Below are 23,047 nucleotides of genomic sequence, written 5' to 3'. Positions count from 1 at the left end.
ATAGGAATCTGAGGGGTAACTTTGGTGGGTGTATGGAACAAGCTGCCAGAGGTGGTCATTGAGACTGGGACTATCCCAGCGTTTAAGAAATAGTGGACAGGACGGGTTTAGAGGGATATGGACCAAGCGCAGGCAGGTGGGACTAGTGTAGATGGACCATGTTGGCCAGTGTGGGCGAGTTGGGCCGAAGGGCCTGTTTCTATGCTGTATCACGCTGTAGCTCTGTGATCATAAGCAGGACGTGGTGTATTCCAGCAGTGTTGTTTTATATGTGCGGGGGGAAAGTGGCAGTTGTGTTGCCAGCTGCAGGCAGCGTTGATGCCATCTGTTGACACTTCTCACTTGAGTCCCCAGATGCAGAAGTGCATTGTGAGCCACGCAGCGACGGACTGGGCCAAAGTTGAAGAGCAGCTGCTGCAAGAGCGGGGCTTGTGGGGGCCGTCATCAGGGCCACAGCAGGGGGCCTGCAGCCTCGACATGGCTGAGGGGCCAGGGCGAATGAGGAAGAAGATGAGACGCCAAACCATTTGCATCAAGTATCCTCAGGATGCAAGTCGGGGGGCCAATCGTGAAGTAAGATTATATCTGAATATTTGCATTAGTCTGCGTTGGGAAATCTGCTAATTAGGACAGAGAATTAATTCCATGTTCTGTATTATTAGGATGTGAAGTAGATTTGTCCTTTCTCTGGCCACTAATTGTGCAGCAAATGTTAAGTTCTAAACAGGGCTGTTTTTGTGGTCATGAAGGTGGTAGGATGCATAAACTGCAGTGGTTCACACAACACTCTTGGCTGTAGTGGGATGATTTCAACATTTTGCAGCTGCCAGTATGCCGTGCTGTCACAGACAAGGCAGTGGTTCGACATGTTACTGTTTCTGGGGGCATTCACATGCTGTAAAATGGTCACAAACTATATATCCATTGCCCCTTGCCACACCCCTAGCCCCTTCCAATAGTAATGGAGAGAGTAGTGGGTGGATTGTCACCTTGTCGTGGTGGAGAAGCTTGTGTGGACCTGAGATCCTGAGAGCGATGCTGTCTGGAGCTGTGCTCCTGGTAGGGCCACCCATGGCGGATGAAGGCTGCAGCAGAAGAGGGTCTCCGGTCGTCTTGGACTCCATGCCACTGGATCCTGGCCCAGATCTGTCAAGGACCATGTGGTGGCTGCGGCACCCGTCATAGGTCGTGCAAGTCGCCGAAAATGTTCAACATGTTGAAAATCCAGCGGTGACCAGAACAAGGTACGACTCTTTGTGCGACTACTCACGACCGTACAGGCTTCACCCCGCGACATGTCGCCTGTACGGTCGTGAGTCGTCTCCTCAGTCGCCCAAAGAGTCGTAGCGTCTTTATGGTCGCCGCTGGATTTTCAACACGTTGAACATTTTCGGCGACCTGCAACGACCTATGACGGGTGCCGGCAGTCGCTGAAAAAGTCATGTAAGTGGGACAGGCCCATAATTCTGCAGATGCTGCCTGACTTGCTGATACTTCTCGTTTTTGAAAAATATTTGCTTGCTTCTTAATTTTTGGTCTATAAATTGTGGACAGTATTTACATTAAATTTATTAAGATACTAATGCAATTTGTTTGCCTCTATCCCAATGAATGAAGTTATGCCACGCTAGCTTCGTTGTCATGTACCACAAGCTTTATGTTTGAGTAAATAATTGTTTGTGTTTCAGTCAAATGTGATAGGGGTAGAATTAGGCCATTCGGCCCATCAAGTCTATTCTGCCATTCAATCGTGGCTGATTGTGACCATTGAAAGAGAATCAGGTTAAGAGTCTATTCTTGAAGTCCTTGACATTCCACATTTACTTTCCTCACAGATTGGTGCGAATCCCGGCAGTGAGCAGTTGTACCTCAAGCATTGCTCTGTGGAGATACATATGGGGCAAGTCGACAGCCAGCTATACTCAGGTAACCCGCCACCACTCCCAACCACCTCCTGCAGCAGCTCTGGGTCCTTTGGCAGATAGAAATTAATTGTTCACTGAAGACACAAACTCAATGTATACATCGTGGCAGTACATATCTGAACAGCAAAAGATAAAAACTAGATTGATAGACAACAGCCACGAGAGGCACAAGAGCTGTTATATATATGCTCTACTTTTAGTCCACAAGAAAAACATTGCATAATGTACTGGGTAGGAAGGAACTGCAGATGCTGGTTTAAGCCGAAGATGGACACAAAATGCTGGAGTAACTCAGCGGGACAGGCAGCATCTCTGGAGAGAAGGAATGGGTGACGTTTTGGGTTGAGACCCTTCTTTAGGGTTCTGAAGAATAATGTACTGTTTTTAGTTCCTTTTACACCTTTGAGGTGAGTACTTCTGCATGTTTTAGAACATAGTACGACACAGAATAGTTTGGTTTAGTCTACTACCCCACAGAAACAGGCCCTTCGGCCCACTGAGTCTGTCCTGACCAGCGATCCCCATACACTAGCACTATCCTACACACAATATTTAACCAAAACCAATTAATCTACGTCTTTGGGTGTGGGAGGAGACCGGAGCTTCCAGAGGAAACCCACGCAGGTCACGGGGAGAACGTGCAAACTCCGTACACACAGCACCCGTGGTCAGGATCGAACCCAGGTCTCTGGCGCTGTGAGGCAGCAACTCTACCACTGCGCCACTGCACCAACTGGAATTTAGAAGGATGAGAGGATATCTTATAGAAACATATAAAATTCTTAAAGGATTGGACAGGCTAGATGCAGGAAAAATGTTCCCCATGTTGGGGGAGTCCAGAACCAGGGGTCACACAGTTTAAGAATAAGGGGTGGGCCATTTAGGACTGAGATGAGGAAAAACCTCTTCACCCAGAGAGTTGTGAATCTGTGGAATTCTCTCCCACAGAAGGCAGTGGAGGCCAATTCACAGGATATTTTCAAGAGAGAGTTAGATTCAGCTTTTAGGGCTAACGGAATCGTGTGATGTGGGGAGAAAGCAGGAACGGTGTAGTGGTTTTAGATTTTCAGCCATGATCATGTTGAATGACGGTGCTGGCTTGAAGGGCCGAATGGACTGCTCCTGCACCTATTTTTCTATGTTTCTGTGTTTCTAATACATTAAACTAAAAATGTACGCTCAGCATTAGTGTGTGTTCTGTGCAGCGGGGGAGAGTAACATCGATGTACACTCAGCATTAGCGTGTGTTCTGTGCAACGGGCGAGAGTAACATCGATGTACACTCAGCGTTAGTGTGTGTTCTGTGCAGCTGGCGAGAGTAACATCGATGTACACTCAGCGTTAGTGTGTGTTCTGTGCAGCTGGCGAGAGTAACATCGATGAACAAGGCATTGACTGCAACCAGCTGACGTTCTTCCCTGCACTTTCCGAGAGTGTCCAGTCTGAGGAGTTCTTCGAGCAGTGTGTCGAGCGGCAGGCTATTCTCCAGGCACTGGTTGACAAGGAGAAGGTAGGCACGCATATTTCCAAATATTTATGTTCATCCATCATATCATTTCACAGGATCTAGGAACAGAATTAGGCCATTCGGCCCATCAAGTCTACTCCGCCATTCAATCATGGCTGATCCATCTCTCCCTCCCAACCCCAATCTCCTGCCTTCTCCCCATAACCCCTGACACCCGCACTAATCATGAACCTGTCAACCTCCGCCTTAAAAATATCCTTAAAAATTAAAACACATTATTAAGCCGGTTCCTTTATCTATTCAGCCCATGTTTGTTGACTGCTCAGAACCTGACACTGAATTGTATATATTAATATATAAGGTTATTAATATAGCATTCTTTGACAGATCAACATGAAGGTCTCCCTCATCATCACTGAAGGCTCACTGCTGATGGAAGGTGTCCTGCTCTTTGGCCTAGATCACTTCTACATCTGTGAGAATTTCACCCTGTCATCTTCTGGTGATGTTTACTGCACCAAACACCATCCCTCAAGGTAATCTTTCATCTGAACAATGTGACCTCTCTGCTCCTATATACTGTACCAAATATTCTCTCTCTCTTCTAAACCATCTAATTCCTCTGGTCATCACCTTTGGGGATTTAGATATCCACTCCAAGATCTCCACTGTCTAGGGTCCTATCATTTATGGAGGTTCTCTGGCCTTGTTGGTTCTTACCAAGGATGTGTTTACTGCAGATGCTGGAATTTTGAGCAAAACACAAAGTGCAGGAAAAACTCAGTGGGTCAGACGGCATCTGTGGAGGGAATGGACAGATGCATCACAGGTGCTGTCTGTCCCGCTGAGTTCCTCCAGTACTTTGTGTCTTGTCTTGTCTTGTTTGTGCTGCTCAAACACCTTCCCACAGACAGCCCGGTTTGAGTTCCATGAACTACTCCAGTTTCGGCCAAATTGTCCTGCCTGGTGTTTCCTTTCTCATTATCAGTGGTATATCCGTTGTGATAATGTTTCATCCAATGTATAATGGAACCATTTAACTTCTGCTCCTATATTCCCTGTACGTTCCAAACCATCTAATCTCCTGGCCCGTCACCTTTGGGGCTTTGTGGATGTCCACGTTCTCTAGAATTGCTGCCTGACCCTAGAGACCCTGACTACGGGTGCTGTCTGTACGGAGTTTGTGCGTTCTCCCCGTGACCTGCGTGGGTTTTCTCCAGGTGCTCCAGTTTCCTCCCACACTCCAAAGACGTACAGGTTTTTAGTTTAATTGGCTTCGGTAAAATAGTAAATTGTCCCTAGTGTGTGTAGGGTTTATATTATTAATATTTAATGTTTTATGTGTCATTCCTAACTGCCACTGTATGTCATGTTGCGGGCAGAGCACCAAGGCAAATTCCTTGTATGTGAATACTTGGCCAATAAACTTATTCATTCATTCATTCAGGATAGTGCTAGTGTATGGGGTGATTGTTGTTCAGTGTGGACTCGGTGGGCTGAAGGGCCTGTTTCCATGCTGTATCTCTAAAGTCTAAGGTCCATGGACTGGTTCCACTGTTGTCCATGGGTCGGTGAGCTGCCACCACTTATTTTACAGCTGAAACACTTAGCAACATATGTCCACCTCCGCCAGTGGCTGGGGAAACCATCCTAACGTGAGGCAAGGTGTTACAGTGTGCTTGCTCCCTGCAACACTTGGGATCTGTTCCTGCTGGGCCTTCACCAACTCAGCGTTGCCCTGTTTGTGTTTTGCAGCATCAACGATCCCTACATTTATGACATGTGCCACAAAGAGGCTGGTGGGAAAATTCCCAAATGTTCCAGATATTCTTGCGGCGATGTTCATGAAATTCACCATCGTCGTTTCCTTCTTCAGGTGAGCAAAGGTTTATCTGTCTGACCAGGTGAAATCTCCCCTCCCCCCCGCTCCCCCTTCACCTCCCCCCTCCCACCTGGACTTGCATCCATTTCCACTCTTCCACCCATATTCCTTCTTCTAGCTTCACAATTTGCACCTCTTCTATTCCTCACTCACACTTTCTATCTTTTCATCTCTGGCCATTGTCCAAACACCTGCTTATTAAACTCCCCCCTCTCCCCCCCCCCTCCCCCTCACCTGTATATACCTTTACCCGTCCCTCCTCTATTCCAGCTGTCTTTCCCCTCCCTACAACGTCTTAAGAAGGGTCCTGACCCGAAACGTCTCCTATCCATGTTCTCCACAGATGCTGTTGGGATACTCCAGCACTTTGTGTCTTTTTCCAGCCGCTGCTGCCACTGTGCAGCCAATAATATCTGGGACCTTGAGCACAAAGGAATTATCCGTTGTCGTGGTAAAAGGCTATTGAGACTTACAGCATCGCCCACATGACATGACCTTTGTTTAAGGCCTTCTACCTGTGTCCATGCTCTCTCTGTCAGGTGTTGCCACATGAGGAAGAGAAGACACAAAGTGCTGGGTCAAGGTTGATCTTGCCCATTCCCATCGCCAGTTGTTAATGAGGACATTTAATCATTACAGCACTGCTTTGACTCGACTTATCTCTAAAAAGTTAAAGCTATATTTCACATTTTTTAACATTCTCATTCTTATACCTTTTATTTATTTTTTTTAATTTTTGCTTCTAGTGTTTTTATTTTTTATAGAAAGAGGGAGAAAGAGAGGGTAGAAAGTTACAAATAAAAAAGAAAGAAAAAAAAAACACAACAGAAAAACAAGGGAGGTGGAATGGGTTACCTGTAATACATCAATGGAGATAGGTTCGTAGGTTATAAAGTATAGCTTTTCATCTGTTCCTGAGTTCAAGTTTCAGTTGGGTCCTCGTGCTGTGCCAATCTATCCCTTCAGATAGTTAATGAATGGAGCCCAAATTTTATGGAAAAGATCTTGTTTGTCCATTAAGAATTCTTATACCTTTTAGTTGTCAGTTGATTATCAGTTCATTAAACAGGGTAGACACACAAAGCTGGAGTAACTCAGCGGGACAGGCAGCATCTCTGGAGAGAAGGAATGGGTCGAGACCCTTCCTCAGACATTAAACAGTGTGGGGGTCAGGGGTTATGGGGAGAAGGCAGGAGAATGGGGTTGGGAGGAAGAGATACATCAGCCACGATTGAATGGCGGAGTAGACTTGATGGGCCGAATGGCCTAATTCTGCTCCTATCACTTATGAATCTATGAAGAGTTGATTGTTCACAAAATACATATACTGATGGAAACAAATTGCTGACAAACTGCAGCTTAATTTAAAATTGATAAGTGTTCCAGCACCATCTTATTGGTGAAATAAACACGGAGTATTTACAATCCAGTGATTTGTACCTTTAACTGCTTTGTCCCATTCTTACCTTTAGGATTTTGCATTTGAAATCTTTTTAAAGGGTGGATTTTCAAAGTTCCTTATTTTCCATAAAAATGATAAGAAAAACGTCTTAAAAAAGTAAGTAACCATAAATATACTACACAGTTCTCCCAATTAGCTGCTACTTTGGGGATGGGTTTCCACTGTTTGATTTGCCCTTGTTACCCACAGATTCTACAACATGATTCCCGCTATAAAGAAAGGAAATCCCGATAGCTCAAGGAACCTGGGGTGAGTTCATGGTGTTGATGTATCCTAACTGCTGCTTGTAGCGGGCTTCCTTCTGATGTGTTCACTGCCAAACAGGGCCAGTGTGGAGGTACATAAGCCTGCACGACTCCACACACAGTTCCACAATCACACCTTGAGTGTCCTATCAGTGACCTTTCAACATCATTGCCCACTGAGTGTAAGGATGAGTGGGAGGGGACCTCATTGAAACTTACCAAACAGTGAAAGCCTTGGATGGAGTGGATGTGGAGAGGATGTTTCCCTTCGTGTGTAAGAAGGAACTGCAGATGCTGGTTTAAACCGAAGATAGACACAAAAAGTTGGAGTAACTCAGCGGGACAGACAGCATCTCTGGAGAGAAGGAATGGGTGATGTTTTGGGTCGAGACCCTTCTTCCACTCGTGGTGCACTTGGAGCAGAGGTCATACACTCAGAATTAAAGGACTTTCTTTTACGAAGGAGATGAGGAGAGATTTCTTTAATCAGCGGGTGGTGAATCTGTGGAATTCATTGCCACAGAAGGCTGTGGAGGCCAAGTCAGTGGATATTTTTAAGGCAGGGATAGAGAGATTCTTGATTAGTACGGGTGTCAGGGGTTACGGGGAGAAGGCAGGAGAATGGGATTAGAAGGTAGAGATAGATCAGCCATGATTGTATGGCAGAGTAGACTTGATGGGTCGAATGGCCTAATTCTGCTCCTATCACTTATGACCTTATGACCCCGTTGCAGCTTTGTAAAACTTTGAGTAGGCTGCATTTGGAATATTACGTGCCGTTCTGGTCACCCATTCGAGGAAGGGTGTGTTTCACAGAGTGCTGGAGTAACTCAGCGGGACAGGCAGCATCTATGGAGAGAATAAATGGGTGACGTTTCGAGTCGAGAAGCTTCTTCAGACTGGGGGTCAAGGGAAAGGAAAACGAGAGATCTTTATATCGCTCCAAATCTCCCGTTTCCCTCTCCCCTGACTCTCAGTCTGAAGAAGGGTCTCGATCCGAAACGTCACCCATTCCTTCTCTCCAGAGATGCTGCCTGATCCGCTGAGTTACTCCAACATTTTGTGTCTATCTTTGGTTTAAACCAGCATCTGCAGTCCCTTCCCACACAAGGAACTGCAGATACTGGTTTACACTGAAGATAGACACAAAAAGCTGGAGTAACTCAGCAGGTCAGGCCGCATCTCTGGAGAGAAGGTATCGCCGATGATTTAGGTCAAGACTCTTCTTCAGACTGGTCTATGTTCTACAGAACTTTTAGAAATAAAACCAAAGCAAGTATTCACATCCATTTGTACAGTTTATTCTTCAAAGTAATGAATATTTAAAATCATAATAGCACATTCCTTTTAACGATTTAATTAACTTTGATATCTAGATGCTTTTTGAGCCCCATGGTGTATTTAACTGGCTGTTTCCTCTCTGAACTGAAAACTAAAATGGCAAGTGTGTGTGTGTGGCCTGTTAGCCTTGGGTTCAACCTTTACATTGGAGATGACTATTTCTACAGTCAGCCTAATGACAATCATTTAAACTTTATATTTTAGTGGCCGCTCATCTTTTCAGACAATTACATTTGTTGCAATCAGATTGATGACGTCAACTGTTGATCCAATGGGATTTAGCCAAGATTAAGCAGTTGGAATGTAGGCCAAAATGCTGGAGAAACTCAGCGGGTGCAGCAGCATCTATGGAGCGAAGGAAATAGGCAACGTTTCGGGCCGAAACCCAAATGGAGCGAAGGAAATAGGCAACGTTTCGGGCCGAAACCCAAAAGGGTTTCGGCCCGAAACGTTGCCTATTTCCTTCCCTCCATAGATGCTGCTGCACCCGCTGAGTTTCTCCAGCATTTTTGTCTACCTTCGATTTTCCAGCATCTGCAGTTCCTTCTTAAACAGTTGGAATATGAGCACTGGATTGGGAGAAATTCTCTTCCAAACTTGCAGGAGGAATTTCAACCTCACAGCATTTTATTTGTGACAGTGTTAAAACGCCGGCTTTGCTGAAACATTCCTCATAATTCCCATGGTCTTGAAAAAAAGCCACACAATCTTGGAGAAAATCATATTACAATAGAAATGGGAATTGTTAGTGACCATTTCTTACAACATTTAGTAAGGACATCGGCCTGTACATAGTCTGAATTGGGAGAAACATTTTTCAATGTAGTTTTCAATTAGAATTTTGCAGCCATTTATACATACAACTAAAATTCTTAATCAGCCTAATTTTAAACTCGGGAGAGCTCTTGGGTAGAGCGGATGTAGAGAGGATGTTTCTACTCGTGGGAGAGTCTCGGACCAGAGGGCATAGTCTCAGATTAGAAGGACACACCTTTAGAAAGTAGATGAGGAGGAATTTCTTTACTCAGAGGGTGGTGAATCTGTGGAAGTCATTGCCACTGACGGCTGTGGAGGTGAGGTCAACAGGCATTTTTAAAACAGAGATTGACAGGTTTTTGATTGGTACGGGTGTCAAAGGTGACTGTGAATAGACAGGAGAATGGGGTTGAGAGGGAAAGATAGATCAGCAATGATTGAACGGCAGAGCGGACTGGACGGGCTGAATGGCCTAGTTCTGCTCCAATGACTTATGAATTTACGACCTTATCTAAAGGTAATCAAGACAATTAATTTTATTTGTTACTGGGTCATTTTGAGCCTAATGATTGGGATGGATTGAGTTCAGTCTCTCATTCTGTGACTCTCCAAGCAACCTCGTTCTGTTTAGCAACAGAGTTGGGAGCAAGGAGGCCAGTGAAGTCTGGCTCCTCATCCATCTCAGTCATCTGCTTCACCTTGCTCCACTTGTTCCTCTCTCGCTGTAGCTTCTTGAGGCAGGGGCGACATAGCATGCTCTTCTTGGCCAGGTAAATATCCTCAATGCGATCAATGGTGTCGATTGGCTCTTCGGGTACCTGTGGCGTGGTGAAAGGATTGCGCATCACGTTTAACTTTTTCAGTTTTGGCAACTTGGTGATTTTCTCCGGCAAGTAGGTGATGCGGTTGTCAAACAGTCCAATCTCCTTGAGTTCCTTTAACGTGCCAAGGGTGGTTGGAATCATATCCATGGAATTCAGCCCAAGGTTCAGGACGCGGAGATTTTTTAACTGATTGAGTTCCAAGGGCAAGCCATCGGTGGTGAGTTTGTTATTGGACAGGTCCAGGTAGTAAAGTAATTCCAGCTGCCCAATATTCTCTGGGATTTTCTCTATCTTGTTCGTGTGAAAGTCTAGATATCGCAGCTTTGTAAACTTGTTGATGTAGTCAGGGATTTTCTTGATCATGTTTCTGCTGAGGTCTATCTCCTCGATGTCGGCCAGCTTTAAGATGCACCTGGGAAAGGCTCCGATGCCCATGTTGCTGAGGTCCAAGCGCCTCTTCCCATCCACCGTGATCTTCATGGACTTCTTGGCCATCTTCAGGGTGACCTTCTTCCCCTGCGCCCCTCTCTTTTTTGGCATCTTTCCTAATTTTTGGACAACAACCGGCAACAAAACGATCAAACAACAGAGAAACGAGGAACTGCAGTAAACGCTGGTTTACAAAGAAAAAAGACGCAAAAGTGCTGGAGGTGTTCATCCGCCCAGGAGGCTTCTCTGAATGTTCTCCAGAGTTGCTGCCTGATCTGCTGAGAGACTCCAGCATTTGGTGTCATTTTGTAATCAAACAATGCCTTTAACTCCCACAGTTACTACCAGCTACACTGAGTGACACCAGAGTGTTAGCCTGAGACTTTAGGCTACAACCTCCTGCCTGTGTTAACTCTCATGCCTGAACTTCCCAACTAATCCCACCAGTACCCCCCCCCGGTATGTATCCATTCCTCCCACCATCTCCTCCCCCATTCTCCCCCCCTCTCCCATTACCCCCACCCCACCCCCCCCATTCGTCTCTCCCTACCTGACACCTTTTGACAATATAGGAAGGGATTGCAGATGCTGGTTTACACCGAATATAGACACAAAATGCTGGAGTGGGACCGTCTGAAGAAGGGTCTCGATCCAAAACGTCACCCATTCCATCTCTGTCCCGATGAGTTACTCCAGCATTTTGTTTCTATCCTTTTGTCTTCTTTATGTCTCCTTTTTTCCCTTTTGTCAGCCTTTTCTCGAGCCTTTGTCCACTGACCTGCCAATTAAAATCTCCCTCAACTGTATCGACCTATAACTTGCCAGGCTTTGTCCCAGCCACATCTCTTTCCAGCTTTCTCCCCTCTTCTACAATCGGTCTGAAGAAGGGTCTCGACTTGAAATATTGCCTATCCATGTTCTCCACAGATGTTGCCTGACCTGCTGAGTTACTCCAGCACTCTGTGAAACGTCACCTATCCATGTTCTCCACAGATGCTGCCTGACCCGCTGAGTTACTCCAGCACTCTGTGAAACGTCACCTATCCATGTTCTCCACAGATGCTGCCTGACCCGCTGAGTTACTCCAGCACTCTGTGAAACGCCACCTACCCATGTTCTCCACAGATGCTACCTGACCCGCTGAGTTACTCCAGCACTCTGTGAAACGTCACCTATCCATGTTCTCCACAGATGCTGCCTGACCCGCTGAGTTACTCCAACACTCTGTGAAACGCCACCTATCCATGTTCTCCACAGATGCTGCCTGACCCGCTGAGTTACTCCAGCACTCTGTGAAACGCCACCTATCCATGTTCTCCACAGATGCTGCCTGACCCGCTGAGTTACTCCAGCACTCTGTGAAACGTCACCTATCCATGTTCTCCACAGATGCTGCCTGACCCGCTGAGTTACTCCAGCATTCTGTGATTTGCTGAATGAAGTATTGTTCTCATTGTACAAATGTGTAATTTGGGGGGAAGAATGAATAGGAAGCTGAGGGGTAACTTTTTCACACACAGTTTGGTGCATGTATGGAACGAGCTGCCGGAGGTACTATCGCAACTTTTAAGAAACGCTCAGACAGGTATATGGATAGGACAGGTTTAGAGGGATGTGGACCAAACATGGGCAGGTGGGACTAGTGTAGATGGGGCATGTTGGTCAGTATGGGCAAGTTGGGTCGATGGGCCTGTTTCCACACTCTATGACTATGCCTATTTAAACTCCTCACGAAACATAGTCATAGTGATACAGTGTGGAAACAGGCCCTTCGGCCCAACTCGCCCACACCAGCCAACAATGTCCCAGCTACACTAGTCCCACTTGCCTGCGCTTGGTCCATATCCCTCCAAACATGTCCTATCCATGTACCTGTCTAACTGTTTCTTAAATGATGGGATAATCCCTGCCTCAACTACCTCCTCTGGCAGCTTGTTCCACACACCCACCACCCTCTGTGTGAAAAAGTTACCCCTCAGATTCCTATAAAATCTTTTCCCTACACCTTGAACCTATGACCTCTGGTCCTCGATTCCCCTACTCTGGGTAAAAGACTCTGTGCATCAACCCGATCTATTCCTCTCATGATTTTATACACCTCTATAAGATCACCCCTCATCCTCCTGCGCTCCATGGAATAGAGACCCAGCCTGCTCAACCTCTCCCTGTAGCTCACACTCTCTAGTCCTGGCAACATCCTCGTAAATCTTTTCTGAACCCTTTCAAGCTTGACAATGTACCCCGGCACTTTGGGTCCTTTTCTTTTGTGACCCTGCATCTGCAGTTCCTTGTTACCACGTGGAGGAGAACTCATTCTGCATGGGCATGCAGACCAACACGTGTACGTAGAAACATAGAAACATAGAAATTAGGTGCAGGAGTAGGCCATTCGGCCCTTCGAGCCTGCACCGCCATTCAATATGATCATGGCTGATCATCCAACTCAGTATCCCATACCTGCCTTCTCTCCATACCCTCTGATCCCCTTAGCCACAAGGGCCACATCTAACTCCCTCTTAAATATAGCCAATGAACTGGCCTCGACTACCCTCTGTGGCAGGGAGTTCCAGAGATTCACCACTCTCTGTGTGAAAAAAGTTCTTCTCATCTCGGTTTTAAAGGATTTCCCCCTTATCCTTAAGCTGTGACCCCTTGTCCTGGACTTCCCCAACATCGGGTACTGTGCGATGCCGCCGATATCAATGGGGCTGAATGTAACTGGGGGGTAGTGGCAAGTGGAGCAGGTTCCAGCTGGTTGCCCTGTAGCTGGCTTGTGTACAACACATAATTGTACGAAGCCAGGTTGGGTGGTGATGAATGATAGCGTGGCTCTCTCACATACATAACTTGCCATTACCTAGGCTTCACTAAAGCCCTAAGGGACCCTGCTGCCTACTCATTAATCATGTTCAGCCATGTGCAGGGCAATCTGAGATAATAACTAATCCATCCAGCTAATTTCAATTATCCATCTTGGAAGAGAGAGACAAAAGATTACACAGTGTAATAGAGTTCTCCTAATGCATCCGTCAAATGTGTCCAAAGGCACACTTACAGTTTTTAACCTGGAGATACAGCACAGAACGTGTGGGTGGAACACGGATAGTTCAGCCTCGTGTGCAGGGGTCCCTGGGTCAGAGGAGAACACCTGCTTCAGGTACCATGGAGGCAAAGACGCAAGATATTCCCTTGTTGTTCACCTGGATTGGAATCAAAATAACGCATTTAGACAGTGCCTTTTACCACTAATTACTTGTGAAGCCCCTTCACTGCTGGAGTGCAGAAGGTATCCAGTGGAGGCCAAGTCAATGGAGATTTTTAACATGTCCCATCTAAACTAGTCCCACCTGCCTGCATTTGGTCCAAGGTACACAAAAATGCTGGAGAAACTCAGCGGGTGCAGCAGCATCTATGGACCGAAGGAAATAGGCAACGTTTCGGGCTGAAACCCGAAGGGTTTCGGCCCGAAACGTTGCCTATTTCCTTCTGGTCCATAGATGCACCCACTGAGTTTCTATGAAACTACGCATAGAAACTATGCACTACGCATAAACTATGCATAGAAACTATGCACCCGCTGAGTTTCTCCAGCATTTTTGTGTACCTTCGATTTTCCAGCATCTGCAGTTCCTTCTTAAACACTTATGCATTTGGTCCATATCCCTCCAAACCTGTCCTATCCATTTAAGGCTGAGATAGATAGAGTCTTGATTAGTACGGGTGTCAGGGGTTATGGGGAGAAGGCAGGAGAATGGGGTTAGGAGGGAGAGATAGATCGGCCGTGATTGAATGGCGGAGAAGACTGGATGGGCTGAATGGCCTAATTCTGCTCCTATCACATATGGATGTATGTAAGATGAGGCAGGCAAGGTGGAGAGGAGCAAAATGAGAATCACCACCAGCTGCCATTGTTGGTCGGTCACAGTGCAGGCCACCAACAATTGGGTCACGCACCAAGAGTCTCAGATGATGCCATTGAAGCAGCATTTCATCGAGATGAGAACCTTCATTCTTGCACGACACAAGATGGAAAGTGTGCAGAGAAGATTTACGAGGATGTTGCCAGGACTCGCGCCATAGATATTGCCTCACCCGCTGAATTTCTCCAGCATTTCTATCTCCCTTCACTAGTTTAGTTTAGTTTCTACAGTTTAGATTTTCATCGTCACGTGTACCGAACTACAGTGAAAAGCTTTTTGTTGCGTGCTATTCGGTCAGCGAAAAGACTACGCATGATTCCAAGCATGCCAACCACCGTGTACAGATACAGGATAAAGGGAGAAATGTTTGGTTCAAGATAAAATCCAATAAAGTCCCAAAGTTAAAGGTAGTCTCCAATGAGGTAGATGGGAGGTCAGGACCACTCTCTAGTGAGTGTGAGGATGGGTCTGTTGTCTGATAACAGCCGGGAAGAAACTGTGCCTGAATCTAGAGGTGTGCGTTTTCAAACTTTTGTATCTCATGCCCGATGGGAGAGGGGAGAAGAGGGAATTTTCAACATGAGATTGGTTCTTGATTATGCTGGTGATCTGGAGAGTGGGCCTGAGCTAACATCTACCTCAATGGAGAACGTTGAACTCTTTTTAATACGAGTTTACCAAACTTTATCTAGCACTAATAATGATTCCCCCACCTGTGCAGGAAGGAACTGCAGATGCTGTTTTAAACTGAAGGTAGACACAAAAAGCTGGAGTAACTCAGCAGGTCAGGCAGAGAGCCTGTCTGTGGAGAGAAGGAATGGTGATGTTTCGGGTCAAGATGCTTCTTCAGACTAGAGTCAGGGGAGAGGGAAATGAGAGATATAGAAGGTGATGTAGAGATATATAGAACTAATGAATGAAATATGCGCAAAACAGTAACTCCAGAGATGCTGCCTGCCCCCCGAGTTACTCCAACTTTTTGTGTCAATTTTTTATGTAAGCCAGCAACTGCAGTTCCTTCCTACACATTATTCCCTTTGTCCTAAACATAGAAACATAGAAAATCGGTGCAGGAGGAGGCCATTTGGCCCTTCGAGCCAACACCGCCATTCATTGTGATCATGGCTGATCGTCCCCAATCAATAACCCGTGCCTGCCTTCTCCCCATATCCCTTGATTCCACAAGCTCTATCTAACTCTCTCTTAAATCCATCCAATGACTTGACCTCCACTGCCCTCTGTGGCAGGGAATTCCACAAATTCGCAACTCTTTGGGTGAAAAAGTTTTTCTCACCTCAGTCTTAAATGACCTCCCCCTTTATCCTGCATCTGTAGAGGGTGGACAGATTGATTGTAATCATGCATAGTCTTTCCGCTGGCTGGATAGCACGCAAAAACAACAAAACCTTTTCACCATTGCTCGGTACACATGACGTGACAATAAACTAAAGTAAAATAAAAACTATTGGCCGCCTCAGAACGCACAAAATTAGATTGGAAGTAAATCTTCTTCGATCACAAGATTCACTAAAGAAGAAAGAGTAACAGTTCCTGTTGTGTCAGTGAGACGCAGGGTCAATGCAGATGCTTGTACTGTGTATGAAGAAGGGTCTCGACCCGAAACGTCACCCATTCCTTCTCTCCAGAGATGCTGCCTGACCCGCTGAGTTACTCCAGCTATTATTGTCTATCCTCAGTGCAAATGCTTCCTTCCTTAAGACAGTTCTCCGGTAATGGGTACTGACACTTTTACCACGTGGTGCCACACATATCATTAATGACGTGCTTACCGAACCTTGTGTGAGGTAATCGTTGCAGATCAGAGACATCGAGAGGGACGGCCACTGTTTCGTTTTAGTCTCGTTTAGAGACACAGCGCGGAAACAGGCAATTCGGCCCATCGAGTCCGCGCCGACCAGCGATCCCCGCACACCAACACTATCCTACACACACTGGGGACAATTTACAATTATACCAATCCAATTAACCTACAAACCTGCACGTCTTTGGAGTGTGGGAGGAAACCAGAGCACCCGGAGAAAGCCCACGCAGTCACAGGGAGAACGTACAAACTCTGTACAGACTGGTTCATCAAATGGATGCGATACGATAGATAGAACATTATTTATCACAGGAGGGAAGGGTAAATAAATAAAAGGATTTGCTATCTCAAAGAATTCCAGTCATCTCAAAATAATGGAACAATCTTTGTTCCAAATGGCATCACAATGAACTGATTGTGTCTACTATCAACAATGTACAATCAACCTAACAGGACACTATGAGACAATGACTACTTGACACCTTCCCATCAATCACAAGATGAATGCTATTTATTTAATGCCTCTCCCCTCCCCAGTTGTATTGGATTATATCTGTCATCTCCTCATCCACTGTTGTGTCAGACATTGGTGAGGCCACACTAGGCTTCATTTTGATCACCTTGCTGAGGGAAGGATGCCATTAAACTGGAAAGAGAGCAGAGACAGTTTACGAGGATGTTGCCAGGACTTGAGGGCCTGAGCTATGGGGAGAGGTTGGGGCAGGCGAGGACTTCATTCCTTGGAGCGTAGGGGTGAGCTCATAGAGGCGTGTCAAATCATGAGGGGAGTAGGCAGGGTGAATGCACAGAGTCCGCTTCCAGGCAAGAGGAACCAACAACTAGAAGACATTGGGTTTAAGGTGAAGGGGGGAAGGAGCCCACGGAGCAACATTTTTCACTCAGAAGGTGGTGAGTACTGGAACAAACTGCCAGGGGAGGTTGTTGAGGCTGGTAAAATAACAAGATTTATAAGACATTTAGATAGGTAGATGGATAGGAAAAGTTTAGGGGGCCATGGGCCAAATACAGGCAAGTGGGTCTAGTCTTGATGGGCAATTAGGTTAGCATGGACAGATTGGGCCGAAGGGCCTGTCTCCATGCTGGAGGACTCTATGACTGACATGCAGACAACACGGCACTTTAGGTAACATTGACATACCTGAATTTCTTGATCTGTGTGAGTTTGATGCAGCTGCCCGGTTTAGTGCTGGGGGTTTAATGGCCTGAATGTGGGGGAAATCAGCAACTTGGTGTGATGACATATTTTATGACAAAACCAATCCAGTGATGCACGATAACAGGGACAAATGTTGACATGATATTTGCCTAGTTGTGGGAATATGTGTAGGAAAGAACTGCAGATGCTGGTTTACATTGAAGAGAGACACAAAACGCTGGAGTAACTCAGTGGGACAGGCAGCATCTCTGGAGAGAAGGAATGGGTGATGTTTCGGGTCGAGACCCTTCTTCAGACCCATGTGGGAAGATGTGTTTTATACAAAGAGATCAGGCCATCAGATTATTACTACAATTTGTTGTCTGCACCACAGTTTTATTGTTTCATTTATAGCAAACTATTTATAGTATTGAATTAAAATAATTTGGAAGCAAGTGGCCTGTGATTATGGTTAACTAGTGTTGTGGATTTGATTATTATGTATTCATCTTGCTTTCTCAAAGTTATTGATTAATTTATACATGGGAGATGAGCTTTAACTGGTAGAGTTGCTGCCTCTCAGCGCTTGAGAACTGGGTTCGATCCTGACCGCCGGTGCTGTCTGTGTGGAGTTTGCACGTTCTCCCTGTGACTGCGTGGGTTTTTTCCAGGTGTTCCGGTTTCTTCCCACATCCCAGGGTTATAGACCCTGTGTAAATTGCCCCTAATGTGCAGGGAGTGGATGTGAAAGTGATCTAACATCGAACTCGTTTCTCTTTCAAGAGAGAGCTAGATAGGGCTCTTAAAGATAGCGGAGTCAGGGGATATGGGGAGAAGGCAGGAACGGGGTACTGATTGGGGATGATCAGCATTTTTGTCTACCCTAGTTTTTAGTTTAGTTTGGTTCAGATACAGCATGGAAACAAGGCCTTCGTTCCACCGAGTCCATGCCAACCATAAATGTAGACAATAGGTGCAGGAGTAGGCCATTCGGTCCTTCGAGCCAGCACCGCCATTCAATGTGATCATGGCTGATCATCCCCAATGTCTGAAGAAGGGTCTCCACCTGAAACGTCACCCATTCCTTCTTTCCAGAGATGCTGCCTGTCCCACTGAGTTACTCCAGCATTTTGTGTCTATCAACAATTAATATGAATATTGACTTCTCTAACTTCAAGTAACCTTTGTTTTCCCTCTCTCCATCCCTCCCCCATCCTAGTTCTCCGACTAGATGGACTTTCCTGATTAAATTTCACTTTGTGTCACCTTGCTGTCACCTATCACCCAGCCAACAATGATCAATTCTACATTTACCTTGACCTTCATCCCCTTTGATCTCTTGTTTTCACACCTTGCCCTTCCACATCTCTCGTCTCCCTGCCCCCCTGACTCTCAGTCTGAAGTAGGGTCTCGACCCGAAACTTCACCCATTGCTTCTGAGCGCTGAGTTACTCCAGCATTTTGTGTCTATCTTCAACGTAAACCACCATCTGTGGTTTCTTCCTCAACAATTAATATCTACACAGTAAACACTGAAAATGCAGTAAAGGTTGTTAAAACTACAGCGTTATAGAGAAAGGTAGAAGAGAAGTAAGAGATTTGGAAAGCCACCCGCTAGTCCTTACCCCCTGGTTTAGCAGGTCGGCTGTGCCTTTGTCACCATTCTGATCCTTTCTCCCCAGAGCTGTCTCCTGTTGCACAAGGTTCTTCCATCTCTCTCTCTCTCACACACTCTCCCCCTGAATAATGGATCACGTCTTTAAAACAGGGAGTGTGAGAGATGCCAGTGCCCTGGATCTGAAGGGCCGCTCGCTGCCTGGGAGATTAAGGTGCCAGGCGTGTGCAATCAGAGCCAGAAAAATCTCCTGAAGTGAAAATACTGTTGAACAAGACAACACAAGGAACAAGACACACGGCAACTCTTGTTTACAGCAGAGCTCCTTCAGCTCCTTGTTTAACTTGGTTGCTAGGCAGCGAGGCTAATAGGGCCTTGCTAACAATTAGCATGTTTGGCTCCGGGAGGAAGCAGCCTTTAGTTCCAACTATTTTGTAGAACTATTGCTTTTTAGAGCCTGTTTTTTTGGATAGAAAACTGGATGGAAAAGTCAACTAACAGATATATAACATACAGCGATATAAAGCCAGGGTTTAGGGGTTTCAATTCTCCAGCATTTCAACACACTCAGTTCCATTGTAGTATTAGTTTCATTAAAATATGTAAATTGACATTTACATATTGAGTCTTGGAATCTGATGCACTTAATTTATTGTCCAACAATAAATCTACATATTGAATGAGTTTATTCAGGAGAATGTGAGGACTTGTTTGATAAGGCTGGCCACTTCACACTAAGTGTTGCTAAGGTGTTTGGTTACATTCATTAGCTGTGTGGACTGGTGGGATGTTTCAATATCTGTGTAACACTAAACCGAATGCTTCAGCTACTGAGGAATTTTTCTTGCTTCCCGTTTAGCCATGGCGCAAAAATAAAATCTGAATGTCTGAATGTTGAAAAGCAATGAGTTGAAGTTAGAGTTCAGTTTATTGTCACGTGTACCGAGGTACAGTGAAAAGCTTTTGTTGCGTGCTAACCAGTCAGCGGAAAGACTATAGTGCACATTGATTACAATCAAGCCGTCCCCATATACAGATACATTATCATTGTCAGTCCATTCACTTCATTGATGTTGCCTGAACCGTTAGGTTCTTCCGGCACTTTGTTTTTTGCCTTTTTGCATCTTTCCAACCTTCTTCATGCAGTTGTAGCCGATTAGTTGTCATTGGTTGTTATGGTACACTTTGTTCATTAACCTTGCACTGAAATAAAGTTGCTAGCCAAACAAAAACTCCCCGTAATTGTAGAACAAGTGACGTGACAAGATAAGGCGTGCTATAACTTGTACCTCAGCAGGTTACACAGAATAAGCCCTGCCTCTTTACACTACAATCTTTGAACTACTATTTACCTCTTTGATGTCCCTTGGACTATCCCTATTCGGACTTTGCTGGCTTTACCTTGCACCAAACATTATGTAATAATAACATTATTATTTGTAATCATGTATTGTCTTTCCACTGGTACACAAAATTGCTGGGGAAACTCAGCGGGTGCAGCAGCATCTATGGAGCGAAGGAAATAGGCGACGTTTCGGGCCGAAACCCTTCTCAAAGTAGGCATACCTTGAGGAGATATCGCAGTGGAGTAGACAAAGTGTTCAAAAGGGAACTGCAGATGCTGGAATATCGAGGGAGTTTGTCTTTCCACTGACTGGTTAGCACGCAACAAAAGCTTTTCACTATACCTCGGTACGCGTGACAATAAACTAAACTAATTGCATCAATTGTTTGTGAGGCCAGACTAGGACTCTGTAACTGTACATTAATTTGATCTTATTTAACCGCGATCTATCAATTAAATATCTCTTTATTTCTTCCTTTCCACAGAAAAAAACTGGTGGAGAAAGGAATAATCCAGAAGTGGCAGGTAACCTCATTACAAACTCGTGCTAGAGGGCGGTTAAAGAAATATACATCTCTGTGTGAAATTGGCCAGATAATTGGACATATTATTTTCACCCAGCGAGTTGTGAATCTGTAAAATCTTTGCCCCAGAAGGCAGTGGAGGCCAATTCGCTGGATGTTTTCAAGAGGGAGTTAGATTTAGCTCTTAGGGCTAACGGATATGGGGAGAAGGCAGGAACGGGGTACTGATTTTGGATGATCAGCCATGATCATATTGAATGGCGGTGCTGGCTCGAAGGGCTGAATGGCCTACTCCTGCTCCTATTTTCTATGTTTCTATGTAGTTTTGATGAGGGATGAATATTGGCTCTGGGATCTATTCCTTGCACGTCTTCAGGAATCCTTCATGCCCACCTATGTTACACAGTGTGTTGGCATTGATCCTCAACCCTGCACTGGGCTCTCAGCTCAGACATTGGGACTTGGGTTACTGAGGTGGGTCTTTGACCACCGGTCTGGTCCCCTGGACTGAACCAGGCTACTTGTTTCCAGATTGGGCATGGATCAGATCGGCTGTAGCCAGGTTGAGTTCAGGTTGCATTTTAACTTTTACCAGGATGTTCATAAGATCATAAGGGTCAGGAGTAGAACTAGGCCATTCGGCCCAGCAAGTCTACTCTGCCGTATACATAGCAGAGGTTTCGGGATGGAAGTGAAGGCTTGTTGTGTGAATGGCCATTGAAAGAGACAACAGACTCAGTGGGTTGAATGATTTTCTCCATTGCCGTTCTTTGGTTCAATGGTTCTAACACTCACTGGCTAAGGTCATAAGGAATAGGAGTAGAAATAGGCCATTCGGCCCATCAAGTCTTCTCCGCCATTCAATCATGGCTGATCTATCTCTCCCTCCTAACCCCATTCTCCTGCCTTCTCCCCATAACCTCTGACACCCGCACTAATCAAAAATCTATCTATCTCTGCCTTAAATATCTCCACTGACTTGTGGCCTCCGCAGCCTTCTGTGGCAAATAATTCTACAGATTCACCACCCTCTGACTAAAGAATGTTGCCAGAATTCGAGGGCCTGAGCTATGGGGAGGTTGAGCAAGCTAGGACTTTAATCCATGTTACACTAAAGACTGAGTTGTGATCTTATAGAGGTGTATAAAACCATGAGGGTAAGAGATGGGGTGAATGCACAGTATTTTTTCCCAGCGTAGGGGAATCAAGGAGCAGATGACATAGGTTTACGGTAACATGGGAAATATTAAATAGGAACCTGAGGAACAACATTTCACACAGAGGGTGGTAGGTCTATGGAATGAGGTGTCAGAGGAAGTAGTTGAGGCAGGCACAACAACAGGATTTTGAAGACATTTGGACAGGTGTGGATAGGAAAGGTTTAGAGGGGTAGAAACATAGAAACATAGAAAATAGGCGCAGGAGGAGGCCATTCGTCCCTTCGAGCCAGCACCTCCATTCATTGTGATCATGGCTGATATGGGCCAAATGCTTGCAAATGGGTCTAGCTTAGACAGAGCATGTTGGTTAGCAATGACGAGTTGGGCTGAAGGGCCTGTTGTATGACATGATGACTCTAATTACAAGATATTCCTGAAAGTGCATTTCATAATTTCACTGTTCTGTTCCAGGTGCAGATGAGAATTAAATACTGTTGAGATAAAGCTCTTAAAATTGCATTTTCTCTCGTCTATGTGTCAGAAAGGAGAGATGAGCAACTTTGAGTACCTGATGTACCTGAACACCATGGCTGGGCGCACATACAAGGACCTGATGCAGTACCCTGTCTTCCCCTGGATCCTCGCTGATTACCACTCAGAGGTGAGTCATGCACGGCACAGTTCCTGCAGCAGCATCTTATGTTCTCCCATTCATTTCCCTGCCCACGTATTGGAGAATCACAAGTGCATTAGTGATAGACAATAGACAATAGGTGCATGATTACAATCGAGCCATTTACAGTGTATAGACACATGAGAAGGGAATAACGTTTAGTGCAAGGTAAAGCCAACAAAGTCCAATCAAGAAGAGTCCAAGGGTCACCAATGAGTTCAGGCCTGCACTCTGGTTGTGGTAGGATGACTGACAACAGGAGAATGGGGTTGAGAGGGAACAAATAAATTAGCCAATATAGAATGGTGGAGTAGACTCAATGGGCCAACTAGTCTCATTCTGCTCCTATGACTAACTTTATGAACTCATGGACACATACTGACCTTTAGTTGTCTGAGGAGGTGGAGGCTGTTGCTCTTTCCACAGTTGCTGCCTCTTGTTGAGTGTCTCTGGCAGTTTTTCATTAAATATTTACCTTCACTTTTGTCCACATGTGATAC

The 23,047-nt window shown here is 45.5% G+C and overlaps 2 protein-coding genes across 2 annotated transcripts in view; one reads left to right on the top strand and one right to left on the bottom strand.

Moving 5' to 3' along the window:
- wdfy4 (WDFY family member 4) overlaps positions 1–23,047 on the top strand; it is a 122,553-nt gene that overhangs the window by 72,608 nt on the left and 26,898 nt on the right. Inside the window, 9 exon segments of the mRNA XM_033012481.1 lie at positions 355–573; positions 1,836–1,926; positions 3,287–3,435; positions 3,781–3,929; positions 5,149–5,269; positions 6,748–6,833; positions 6,927–6,986; positions 20,676–20,715; positions 22,416–22,535. Coding sequence (XP_032868372.1) covers positions 355–573; positions 1,836–1,926; positions 3,287–3,435; positions 3,781–3,929; positions 5,149–5,269; positions 6,748–6,833; positions 6,927–6,986; positions 20,676–20,715; positions 22,416–22,535 — 1,035 coding nt within the window.
- Positions 9,525–13,527, bottom strand: lrrc18 (leucine rich repeat containing 18). The gene is made up of 2 exons (XM_033012482.1): positions 13,388–13,527; positions 9,525–10,448 (listed from the first exon to the last, which is right to left on the bottom strand). Exon 2 carries the CDS (start codon positions 10,441–10,443, stop codon positions 9,673–9,675), a length of 771 nt encoding a protein of 256 aa, XP_032868373.1. The 5' UTR covers positions 10,444–10,448; positions 13,388–13,527; the 3' UTR covers positions 9,525–9,672.

The sequence above is a fragment of the Amblyraja radiata genome, chromosome 37, assembly GCF_010909765.2.
Source record: "Amblyraja radiata isolate CabotCenter1 chromosome 37, sAmbRad1.1.pri, whole genome shotgun sequence".
Taxonomy (NCBI): domain Eukaryota; kingdom Metazoa; phylum Chordata; class Chondrichthyes; order Rajiformes; family Rajidae; genus Amblyraja; species Amblyraja radiata.
This window is presented reverse-complemented; position numbering and strand designations above follow the sequence as displayed.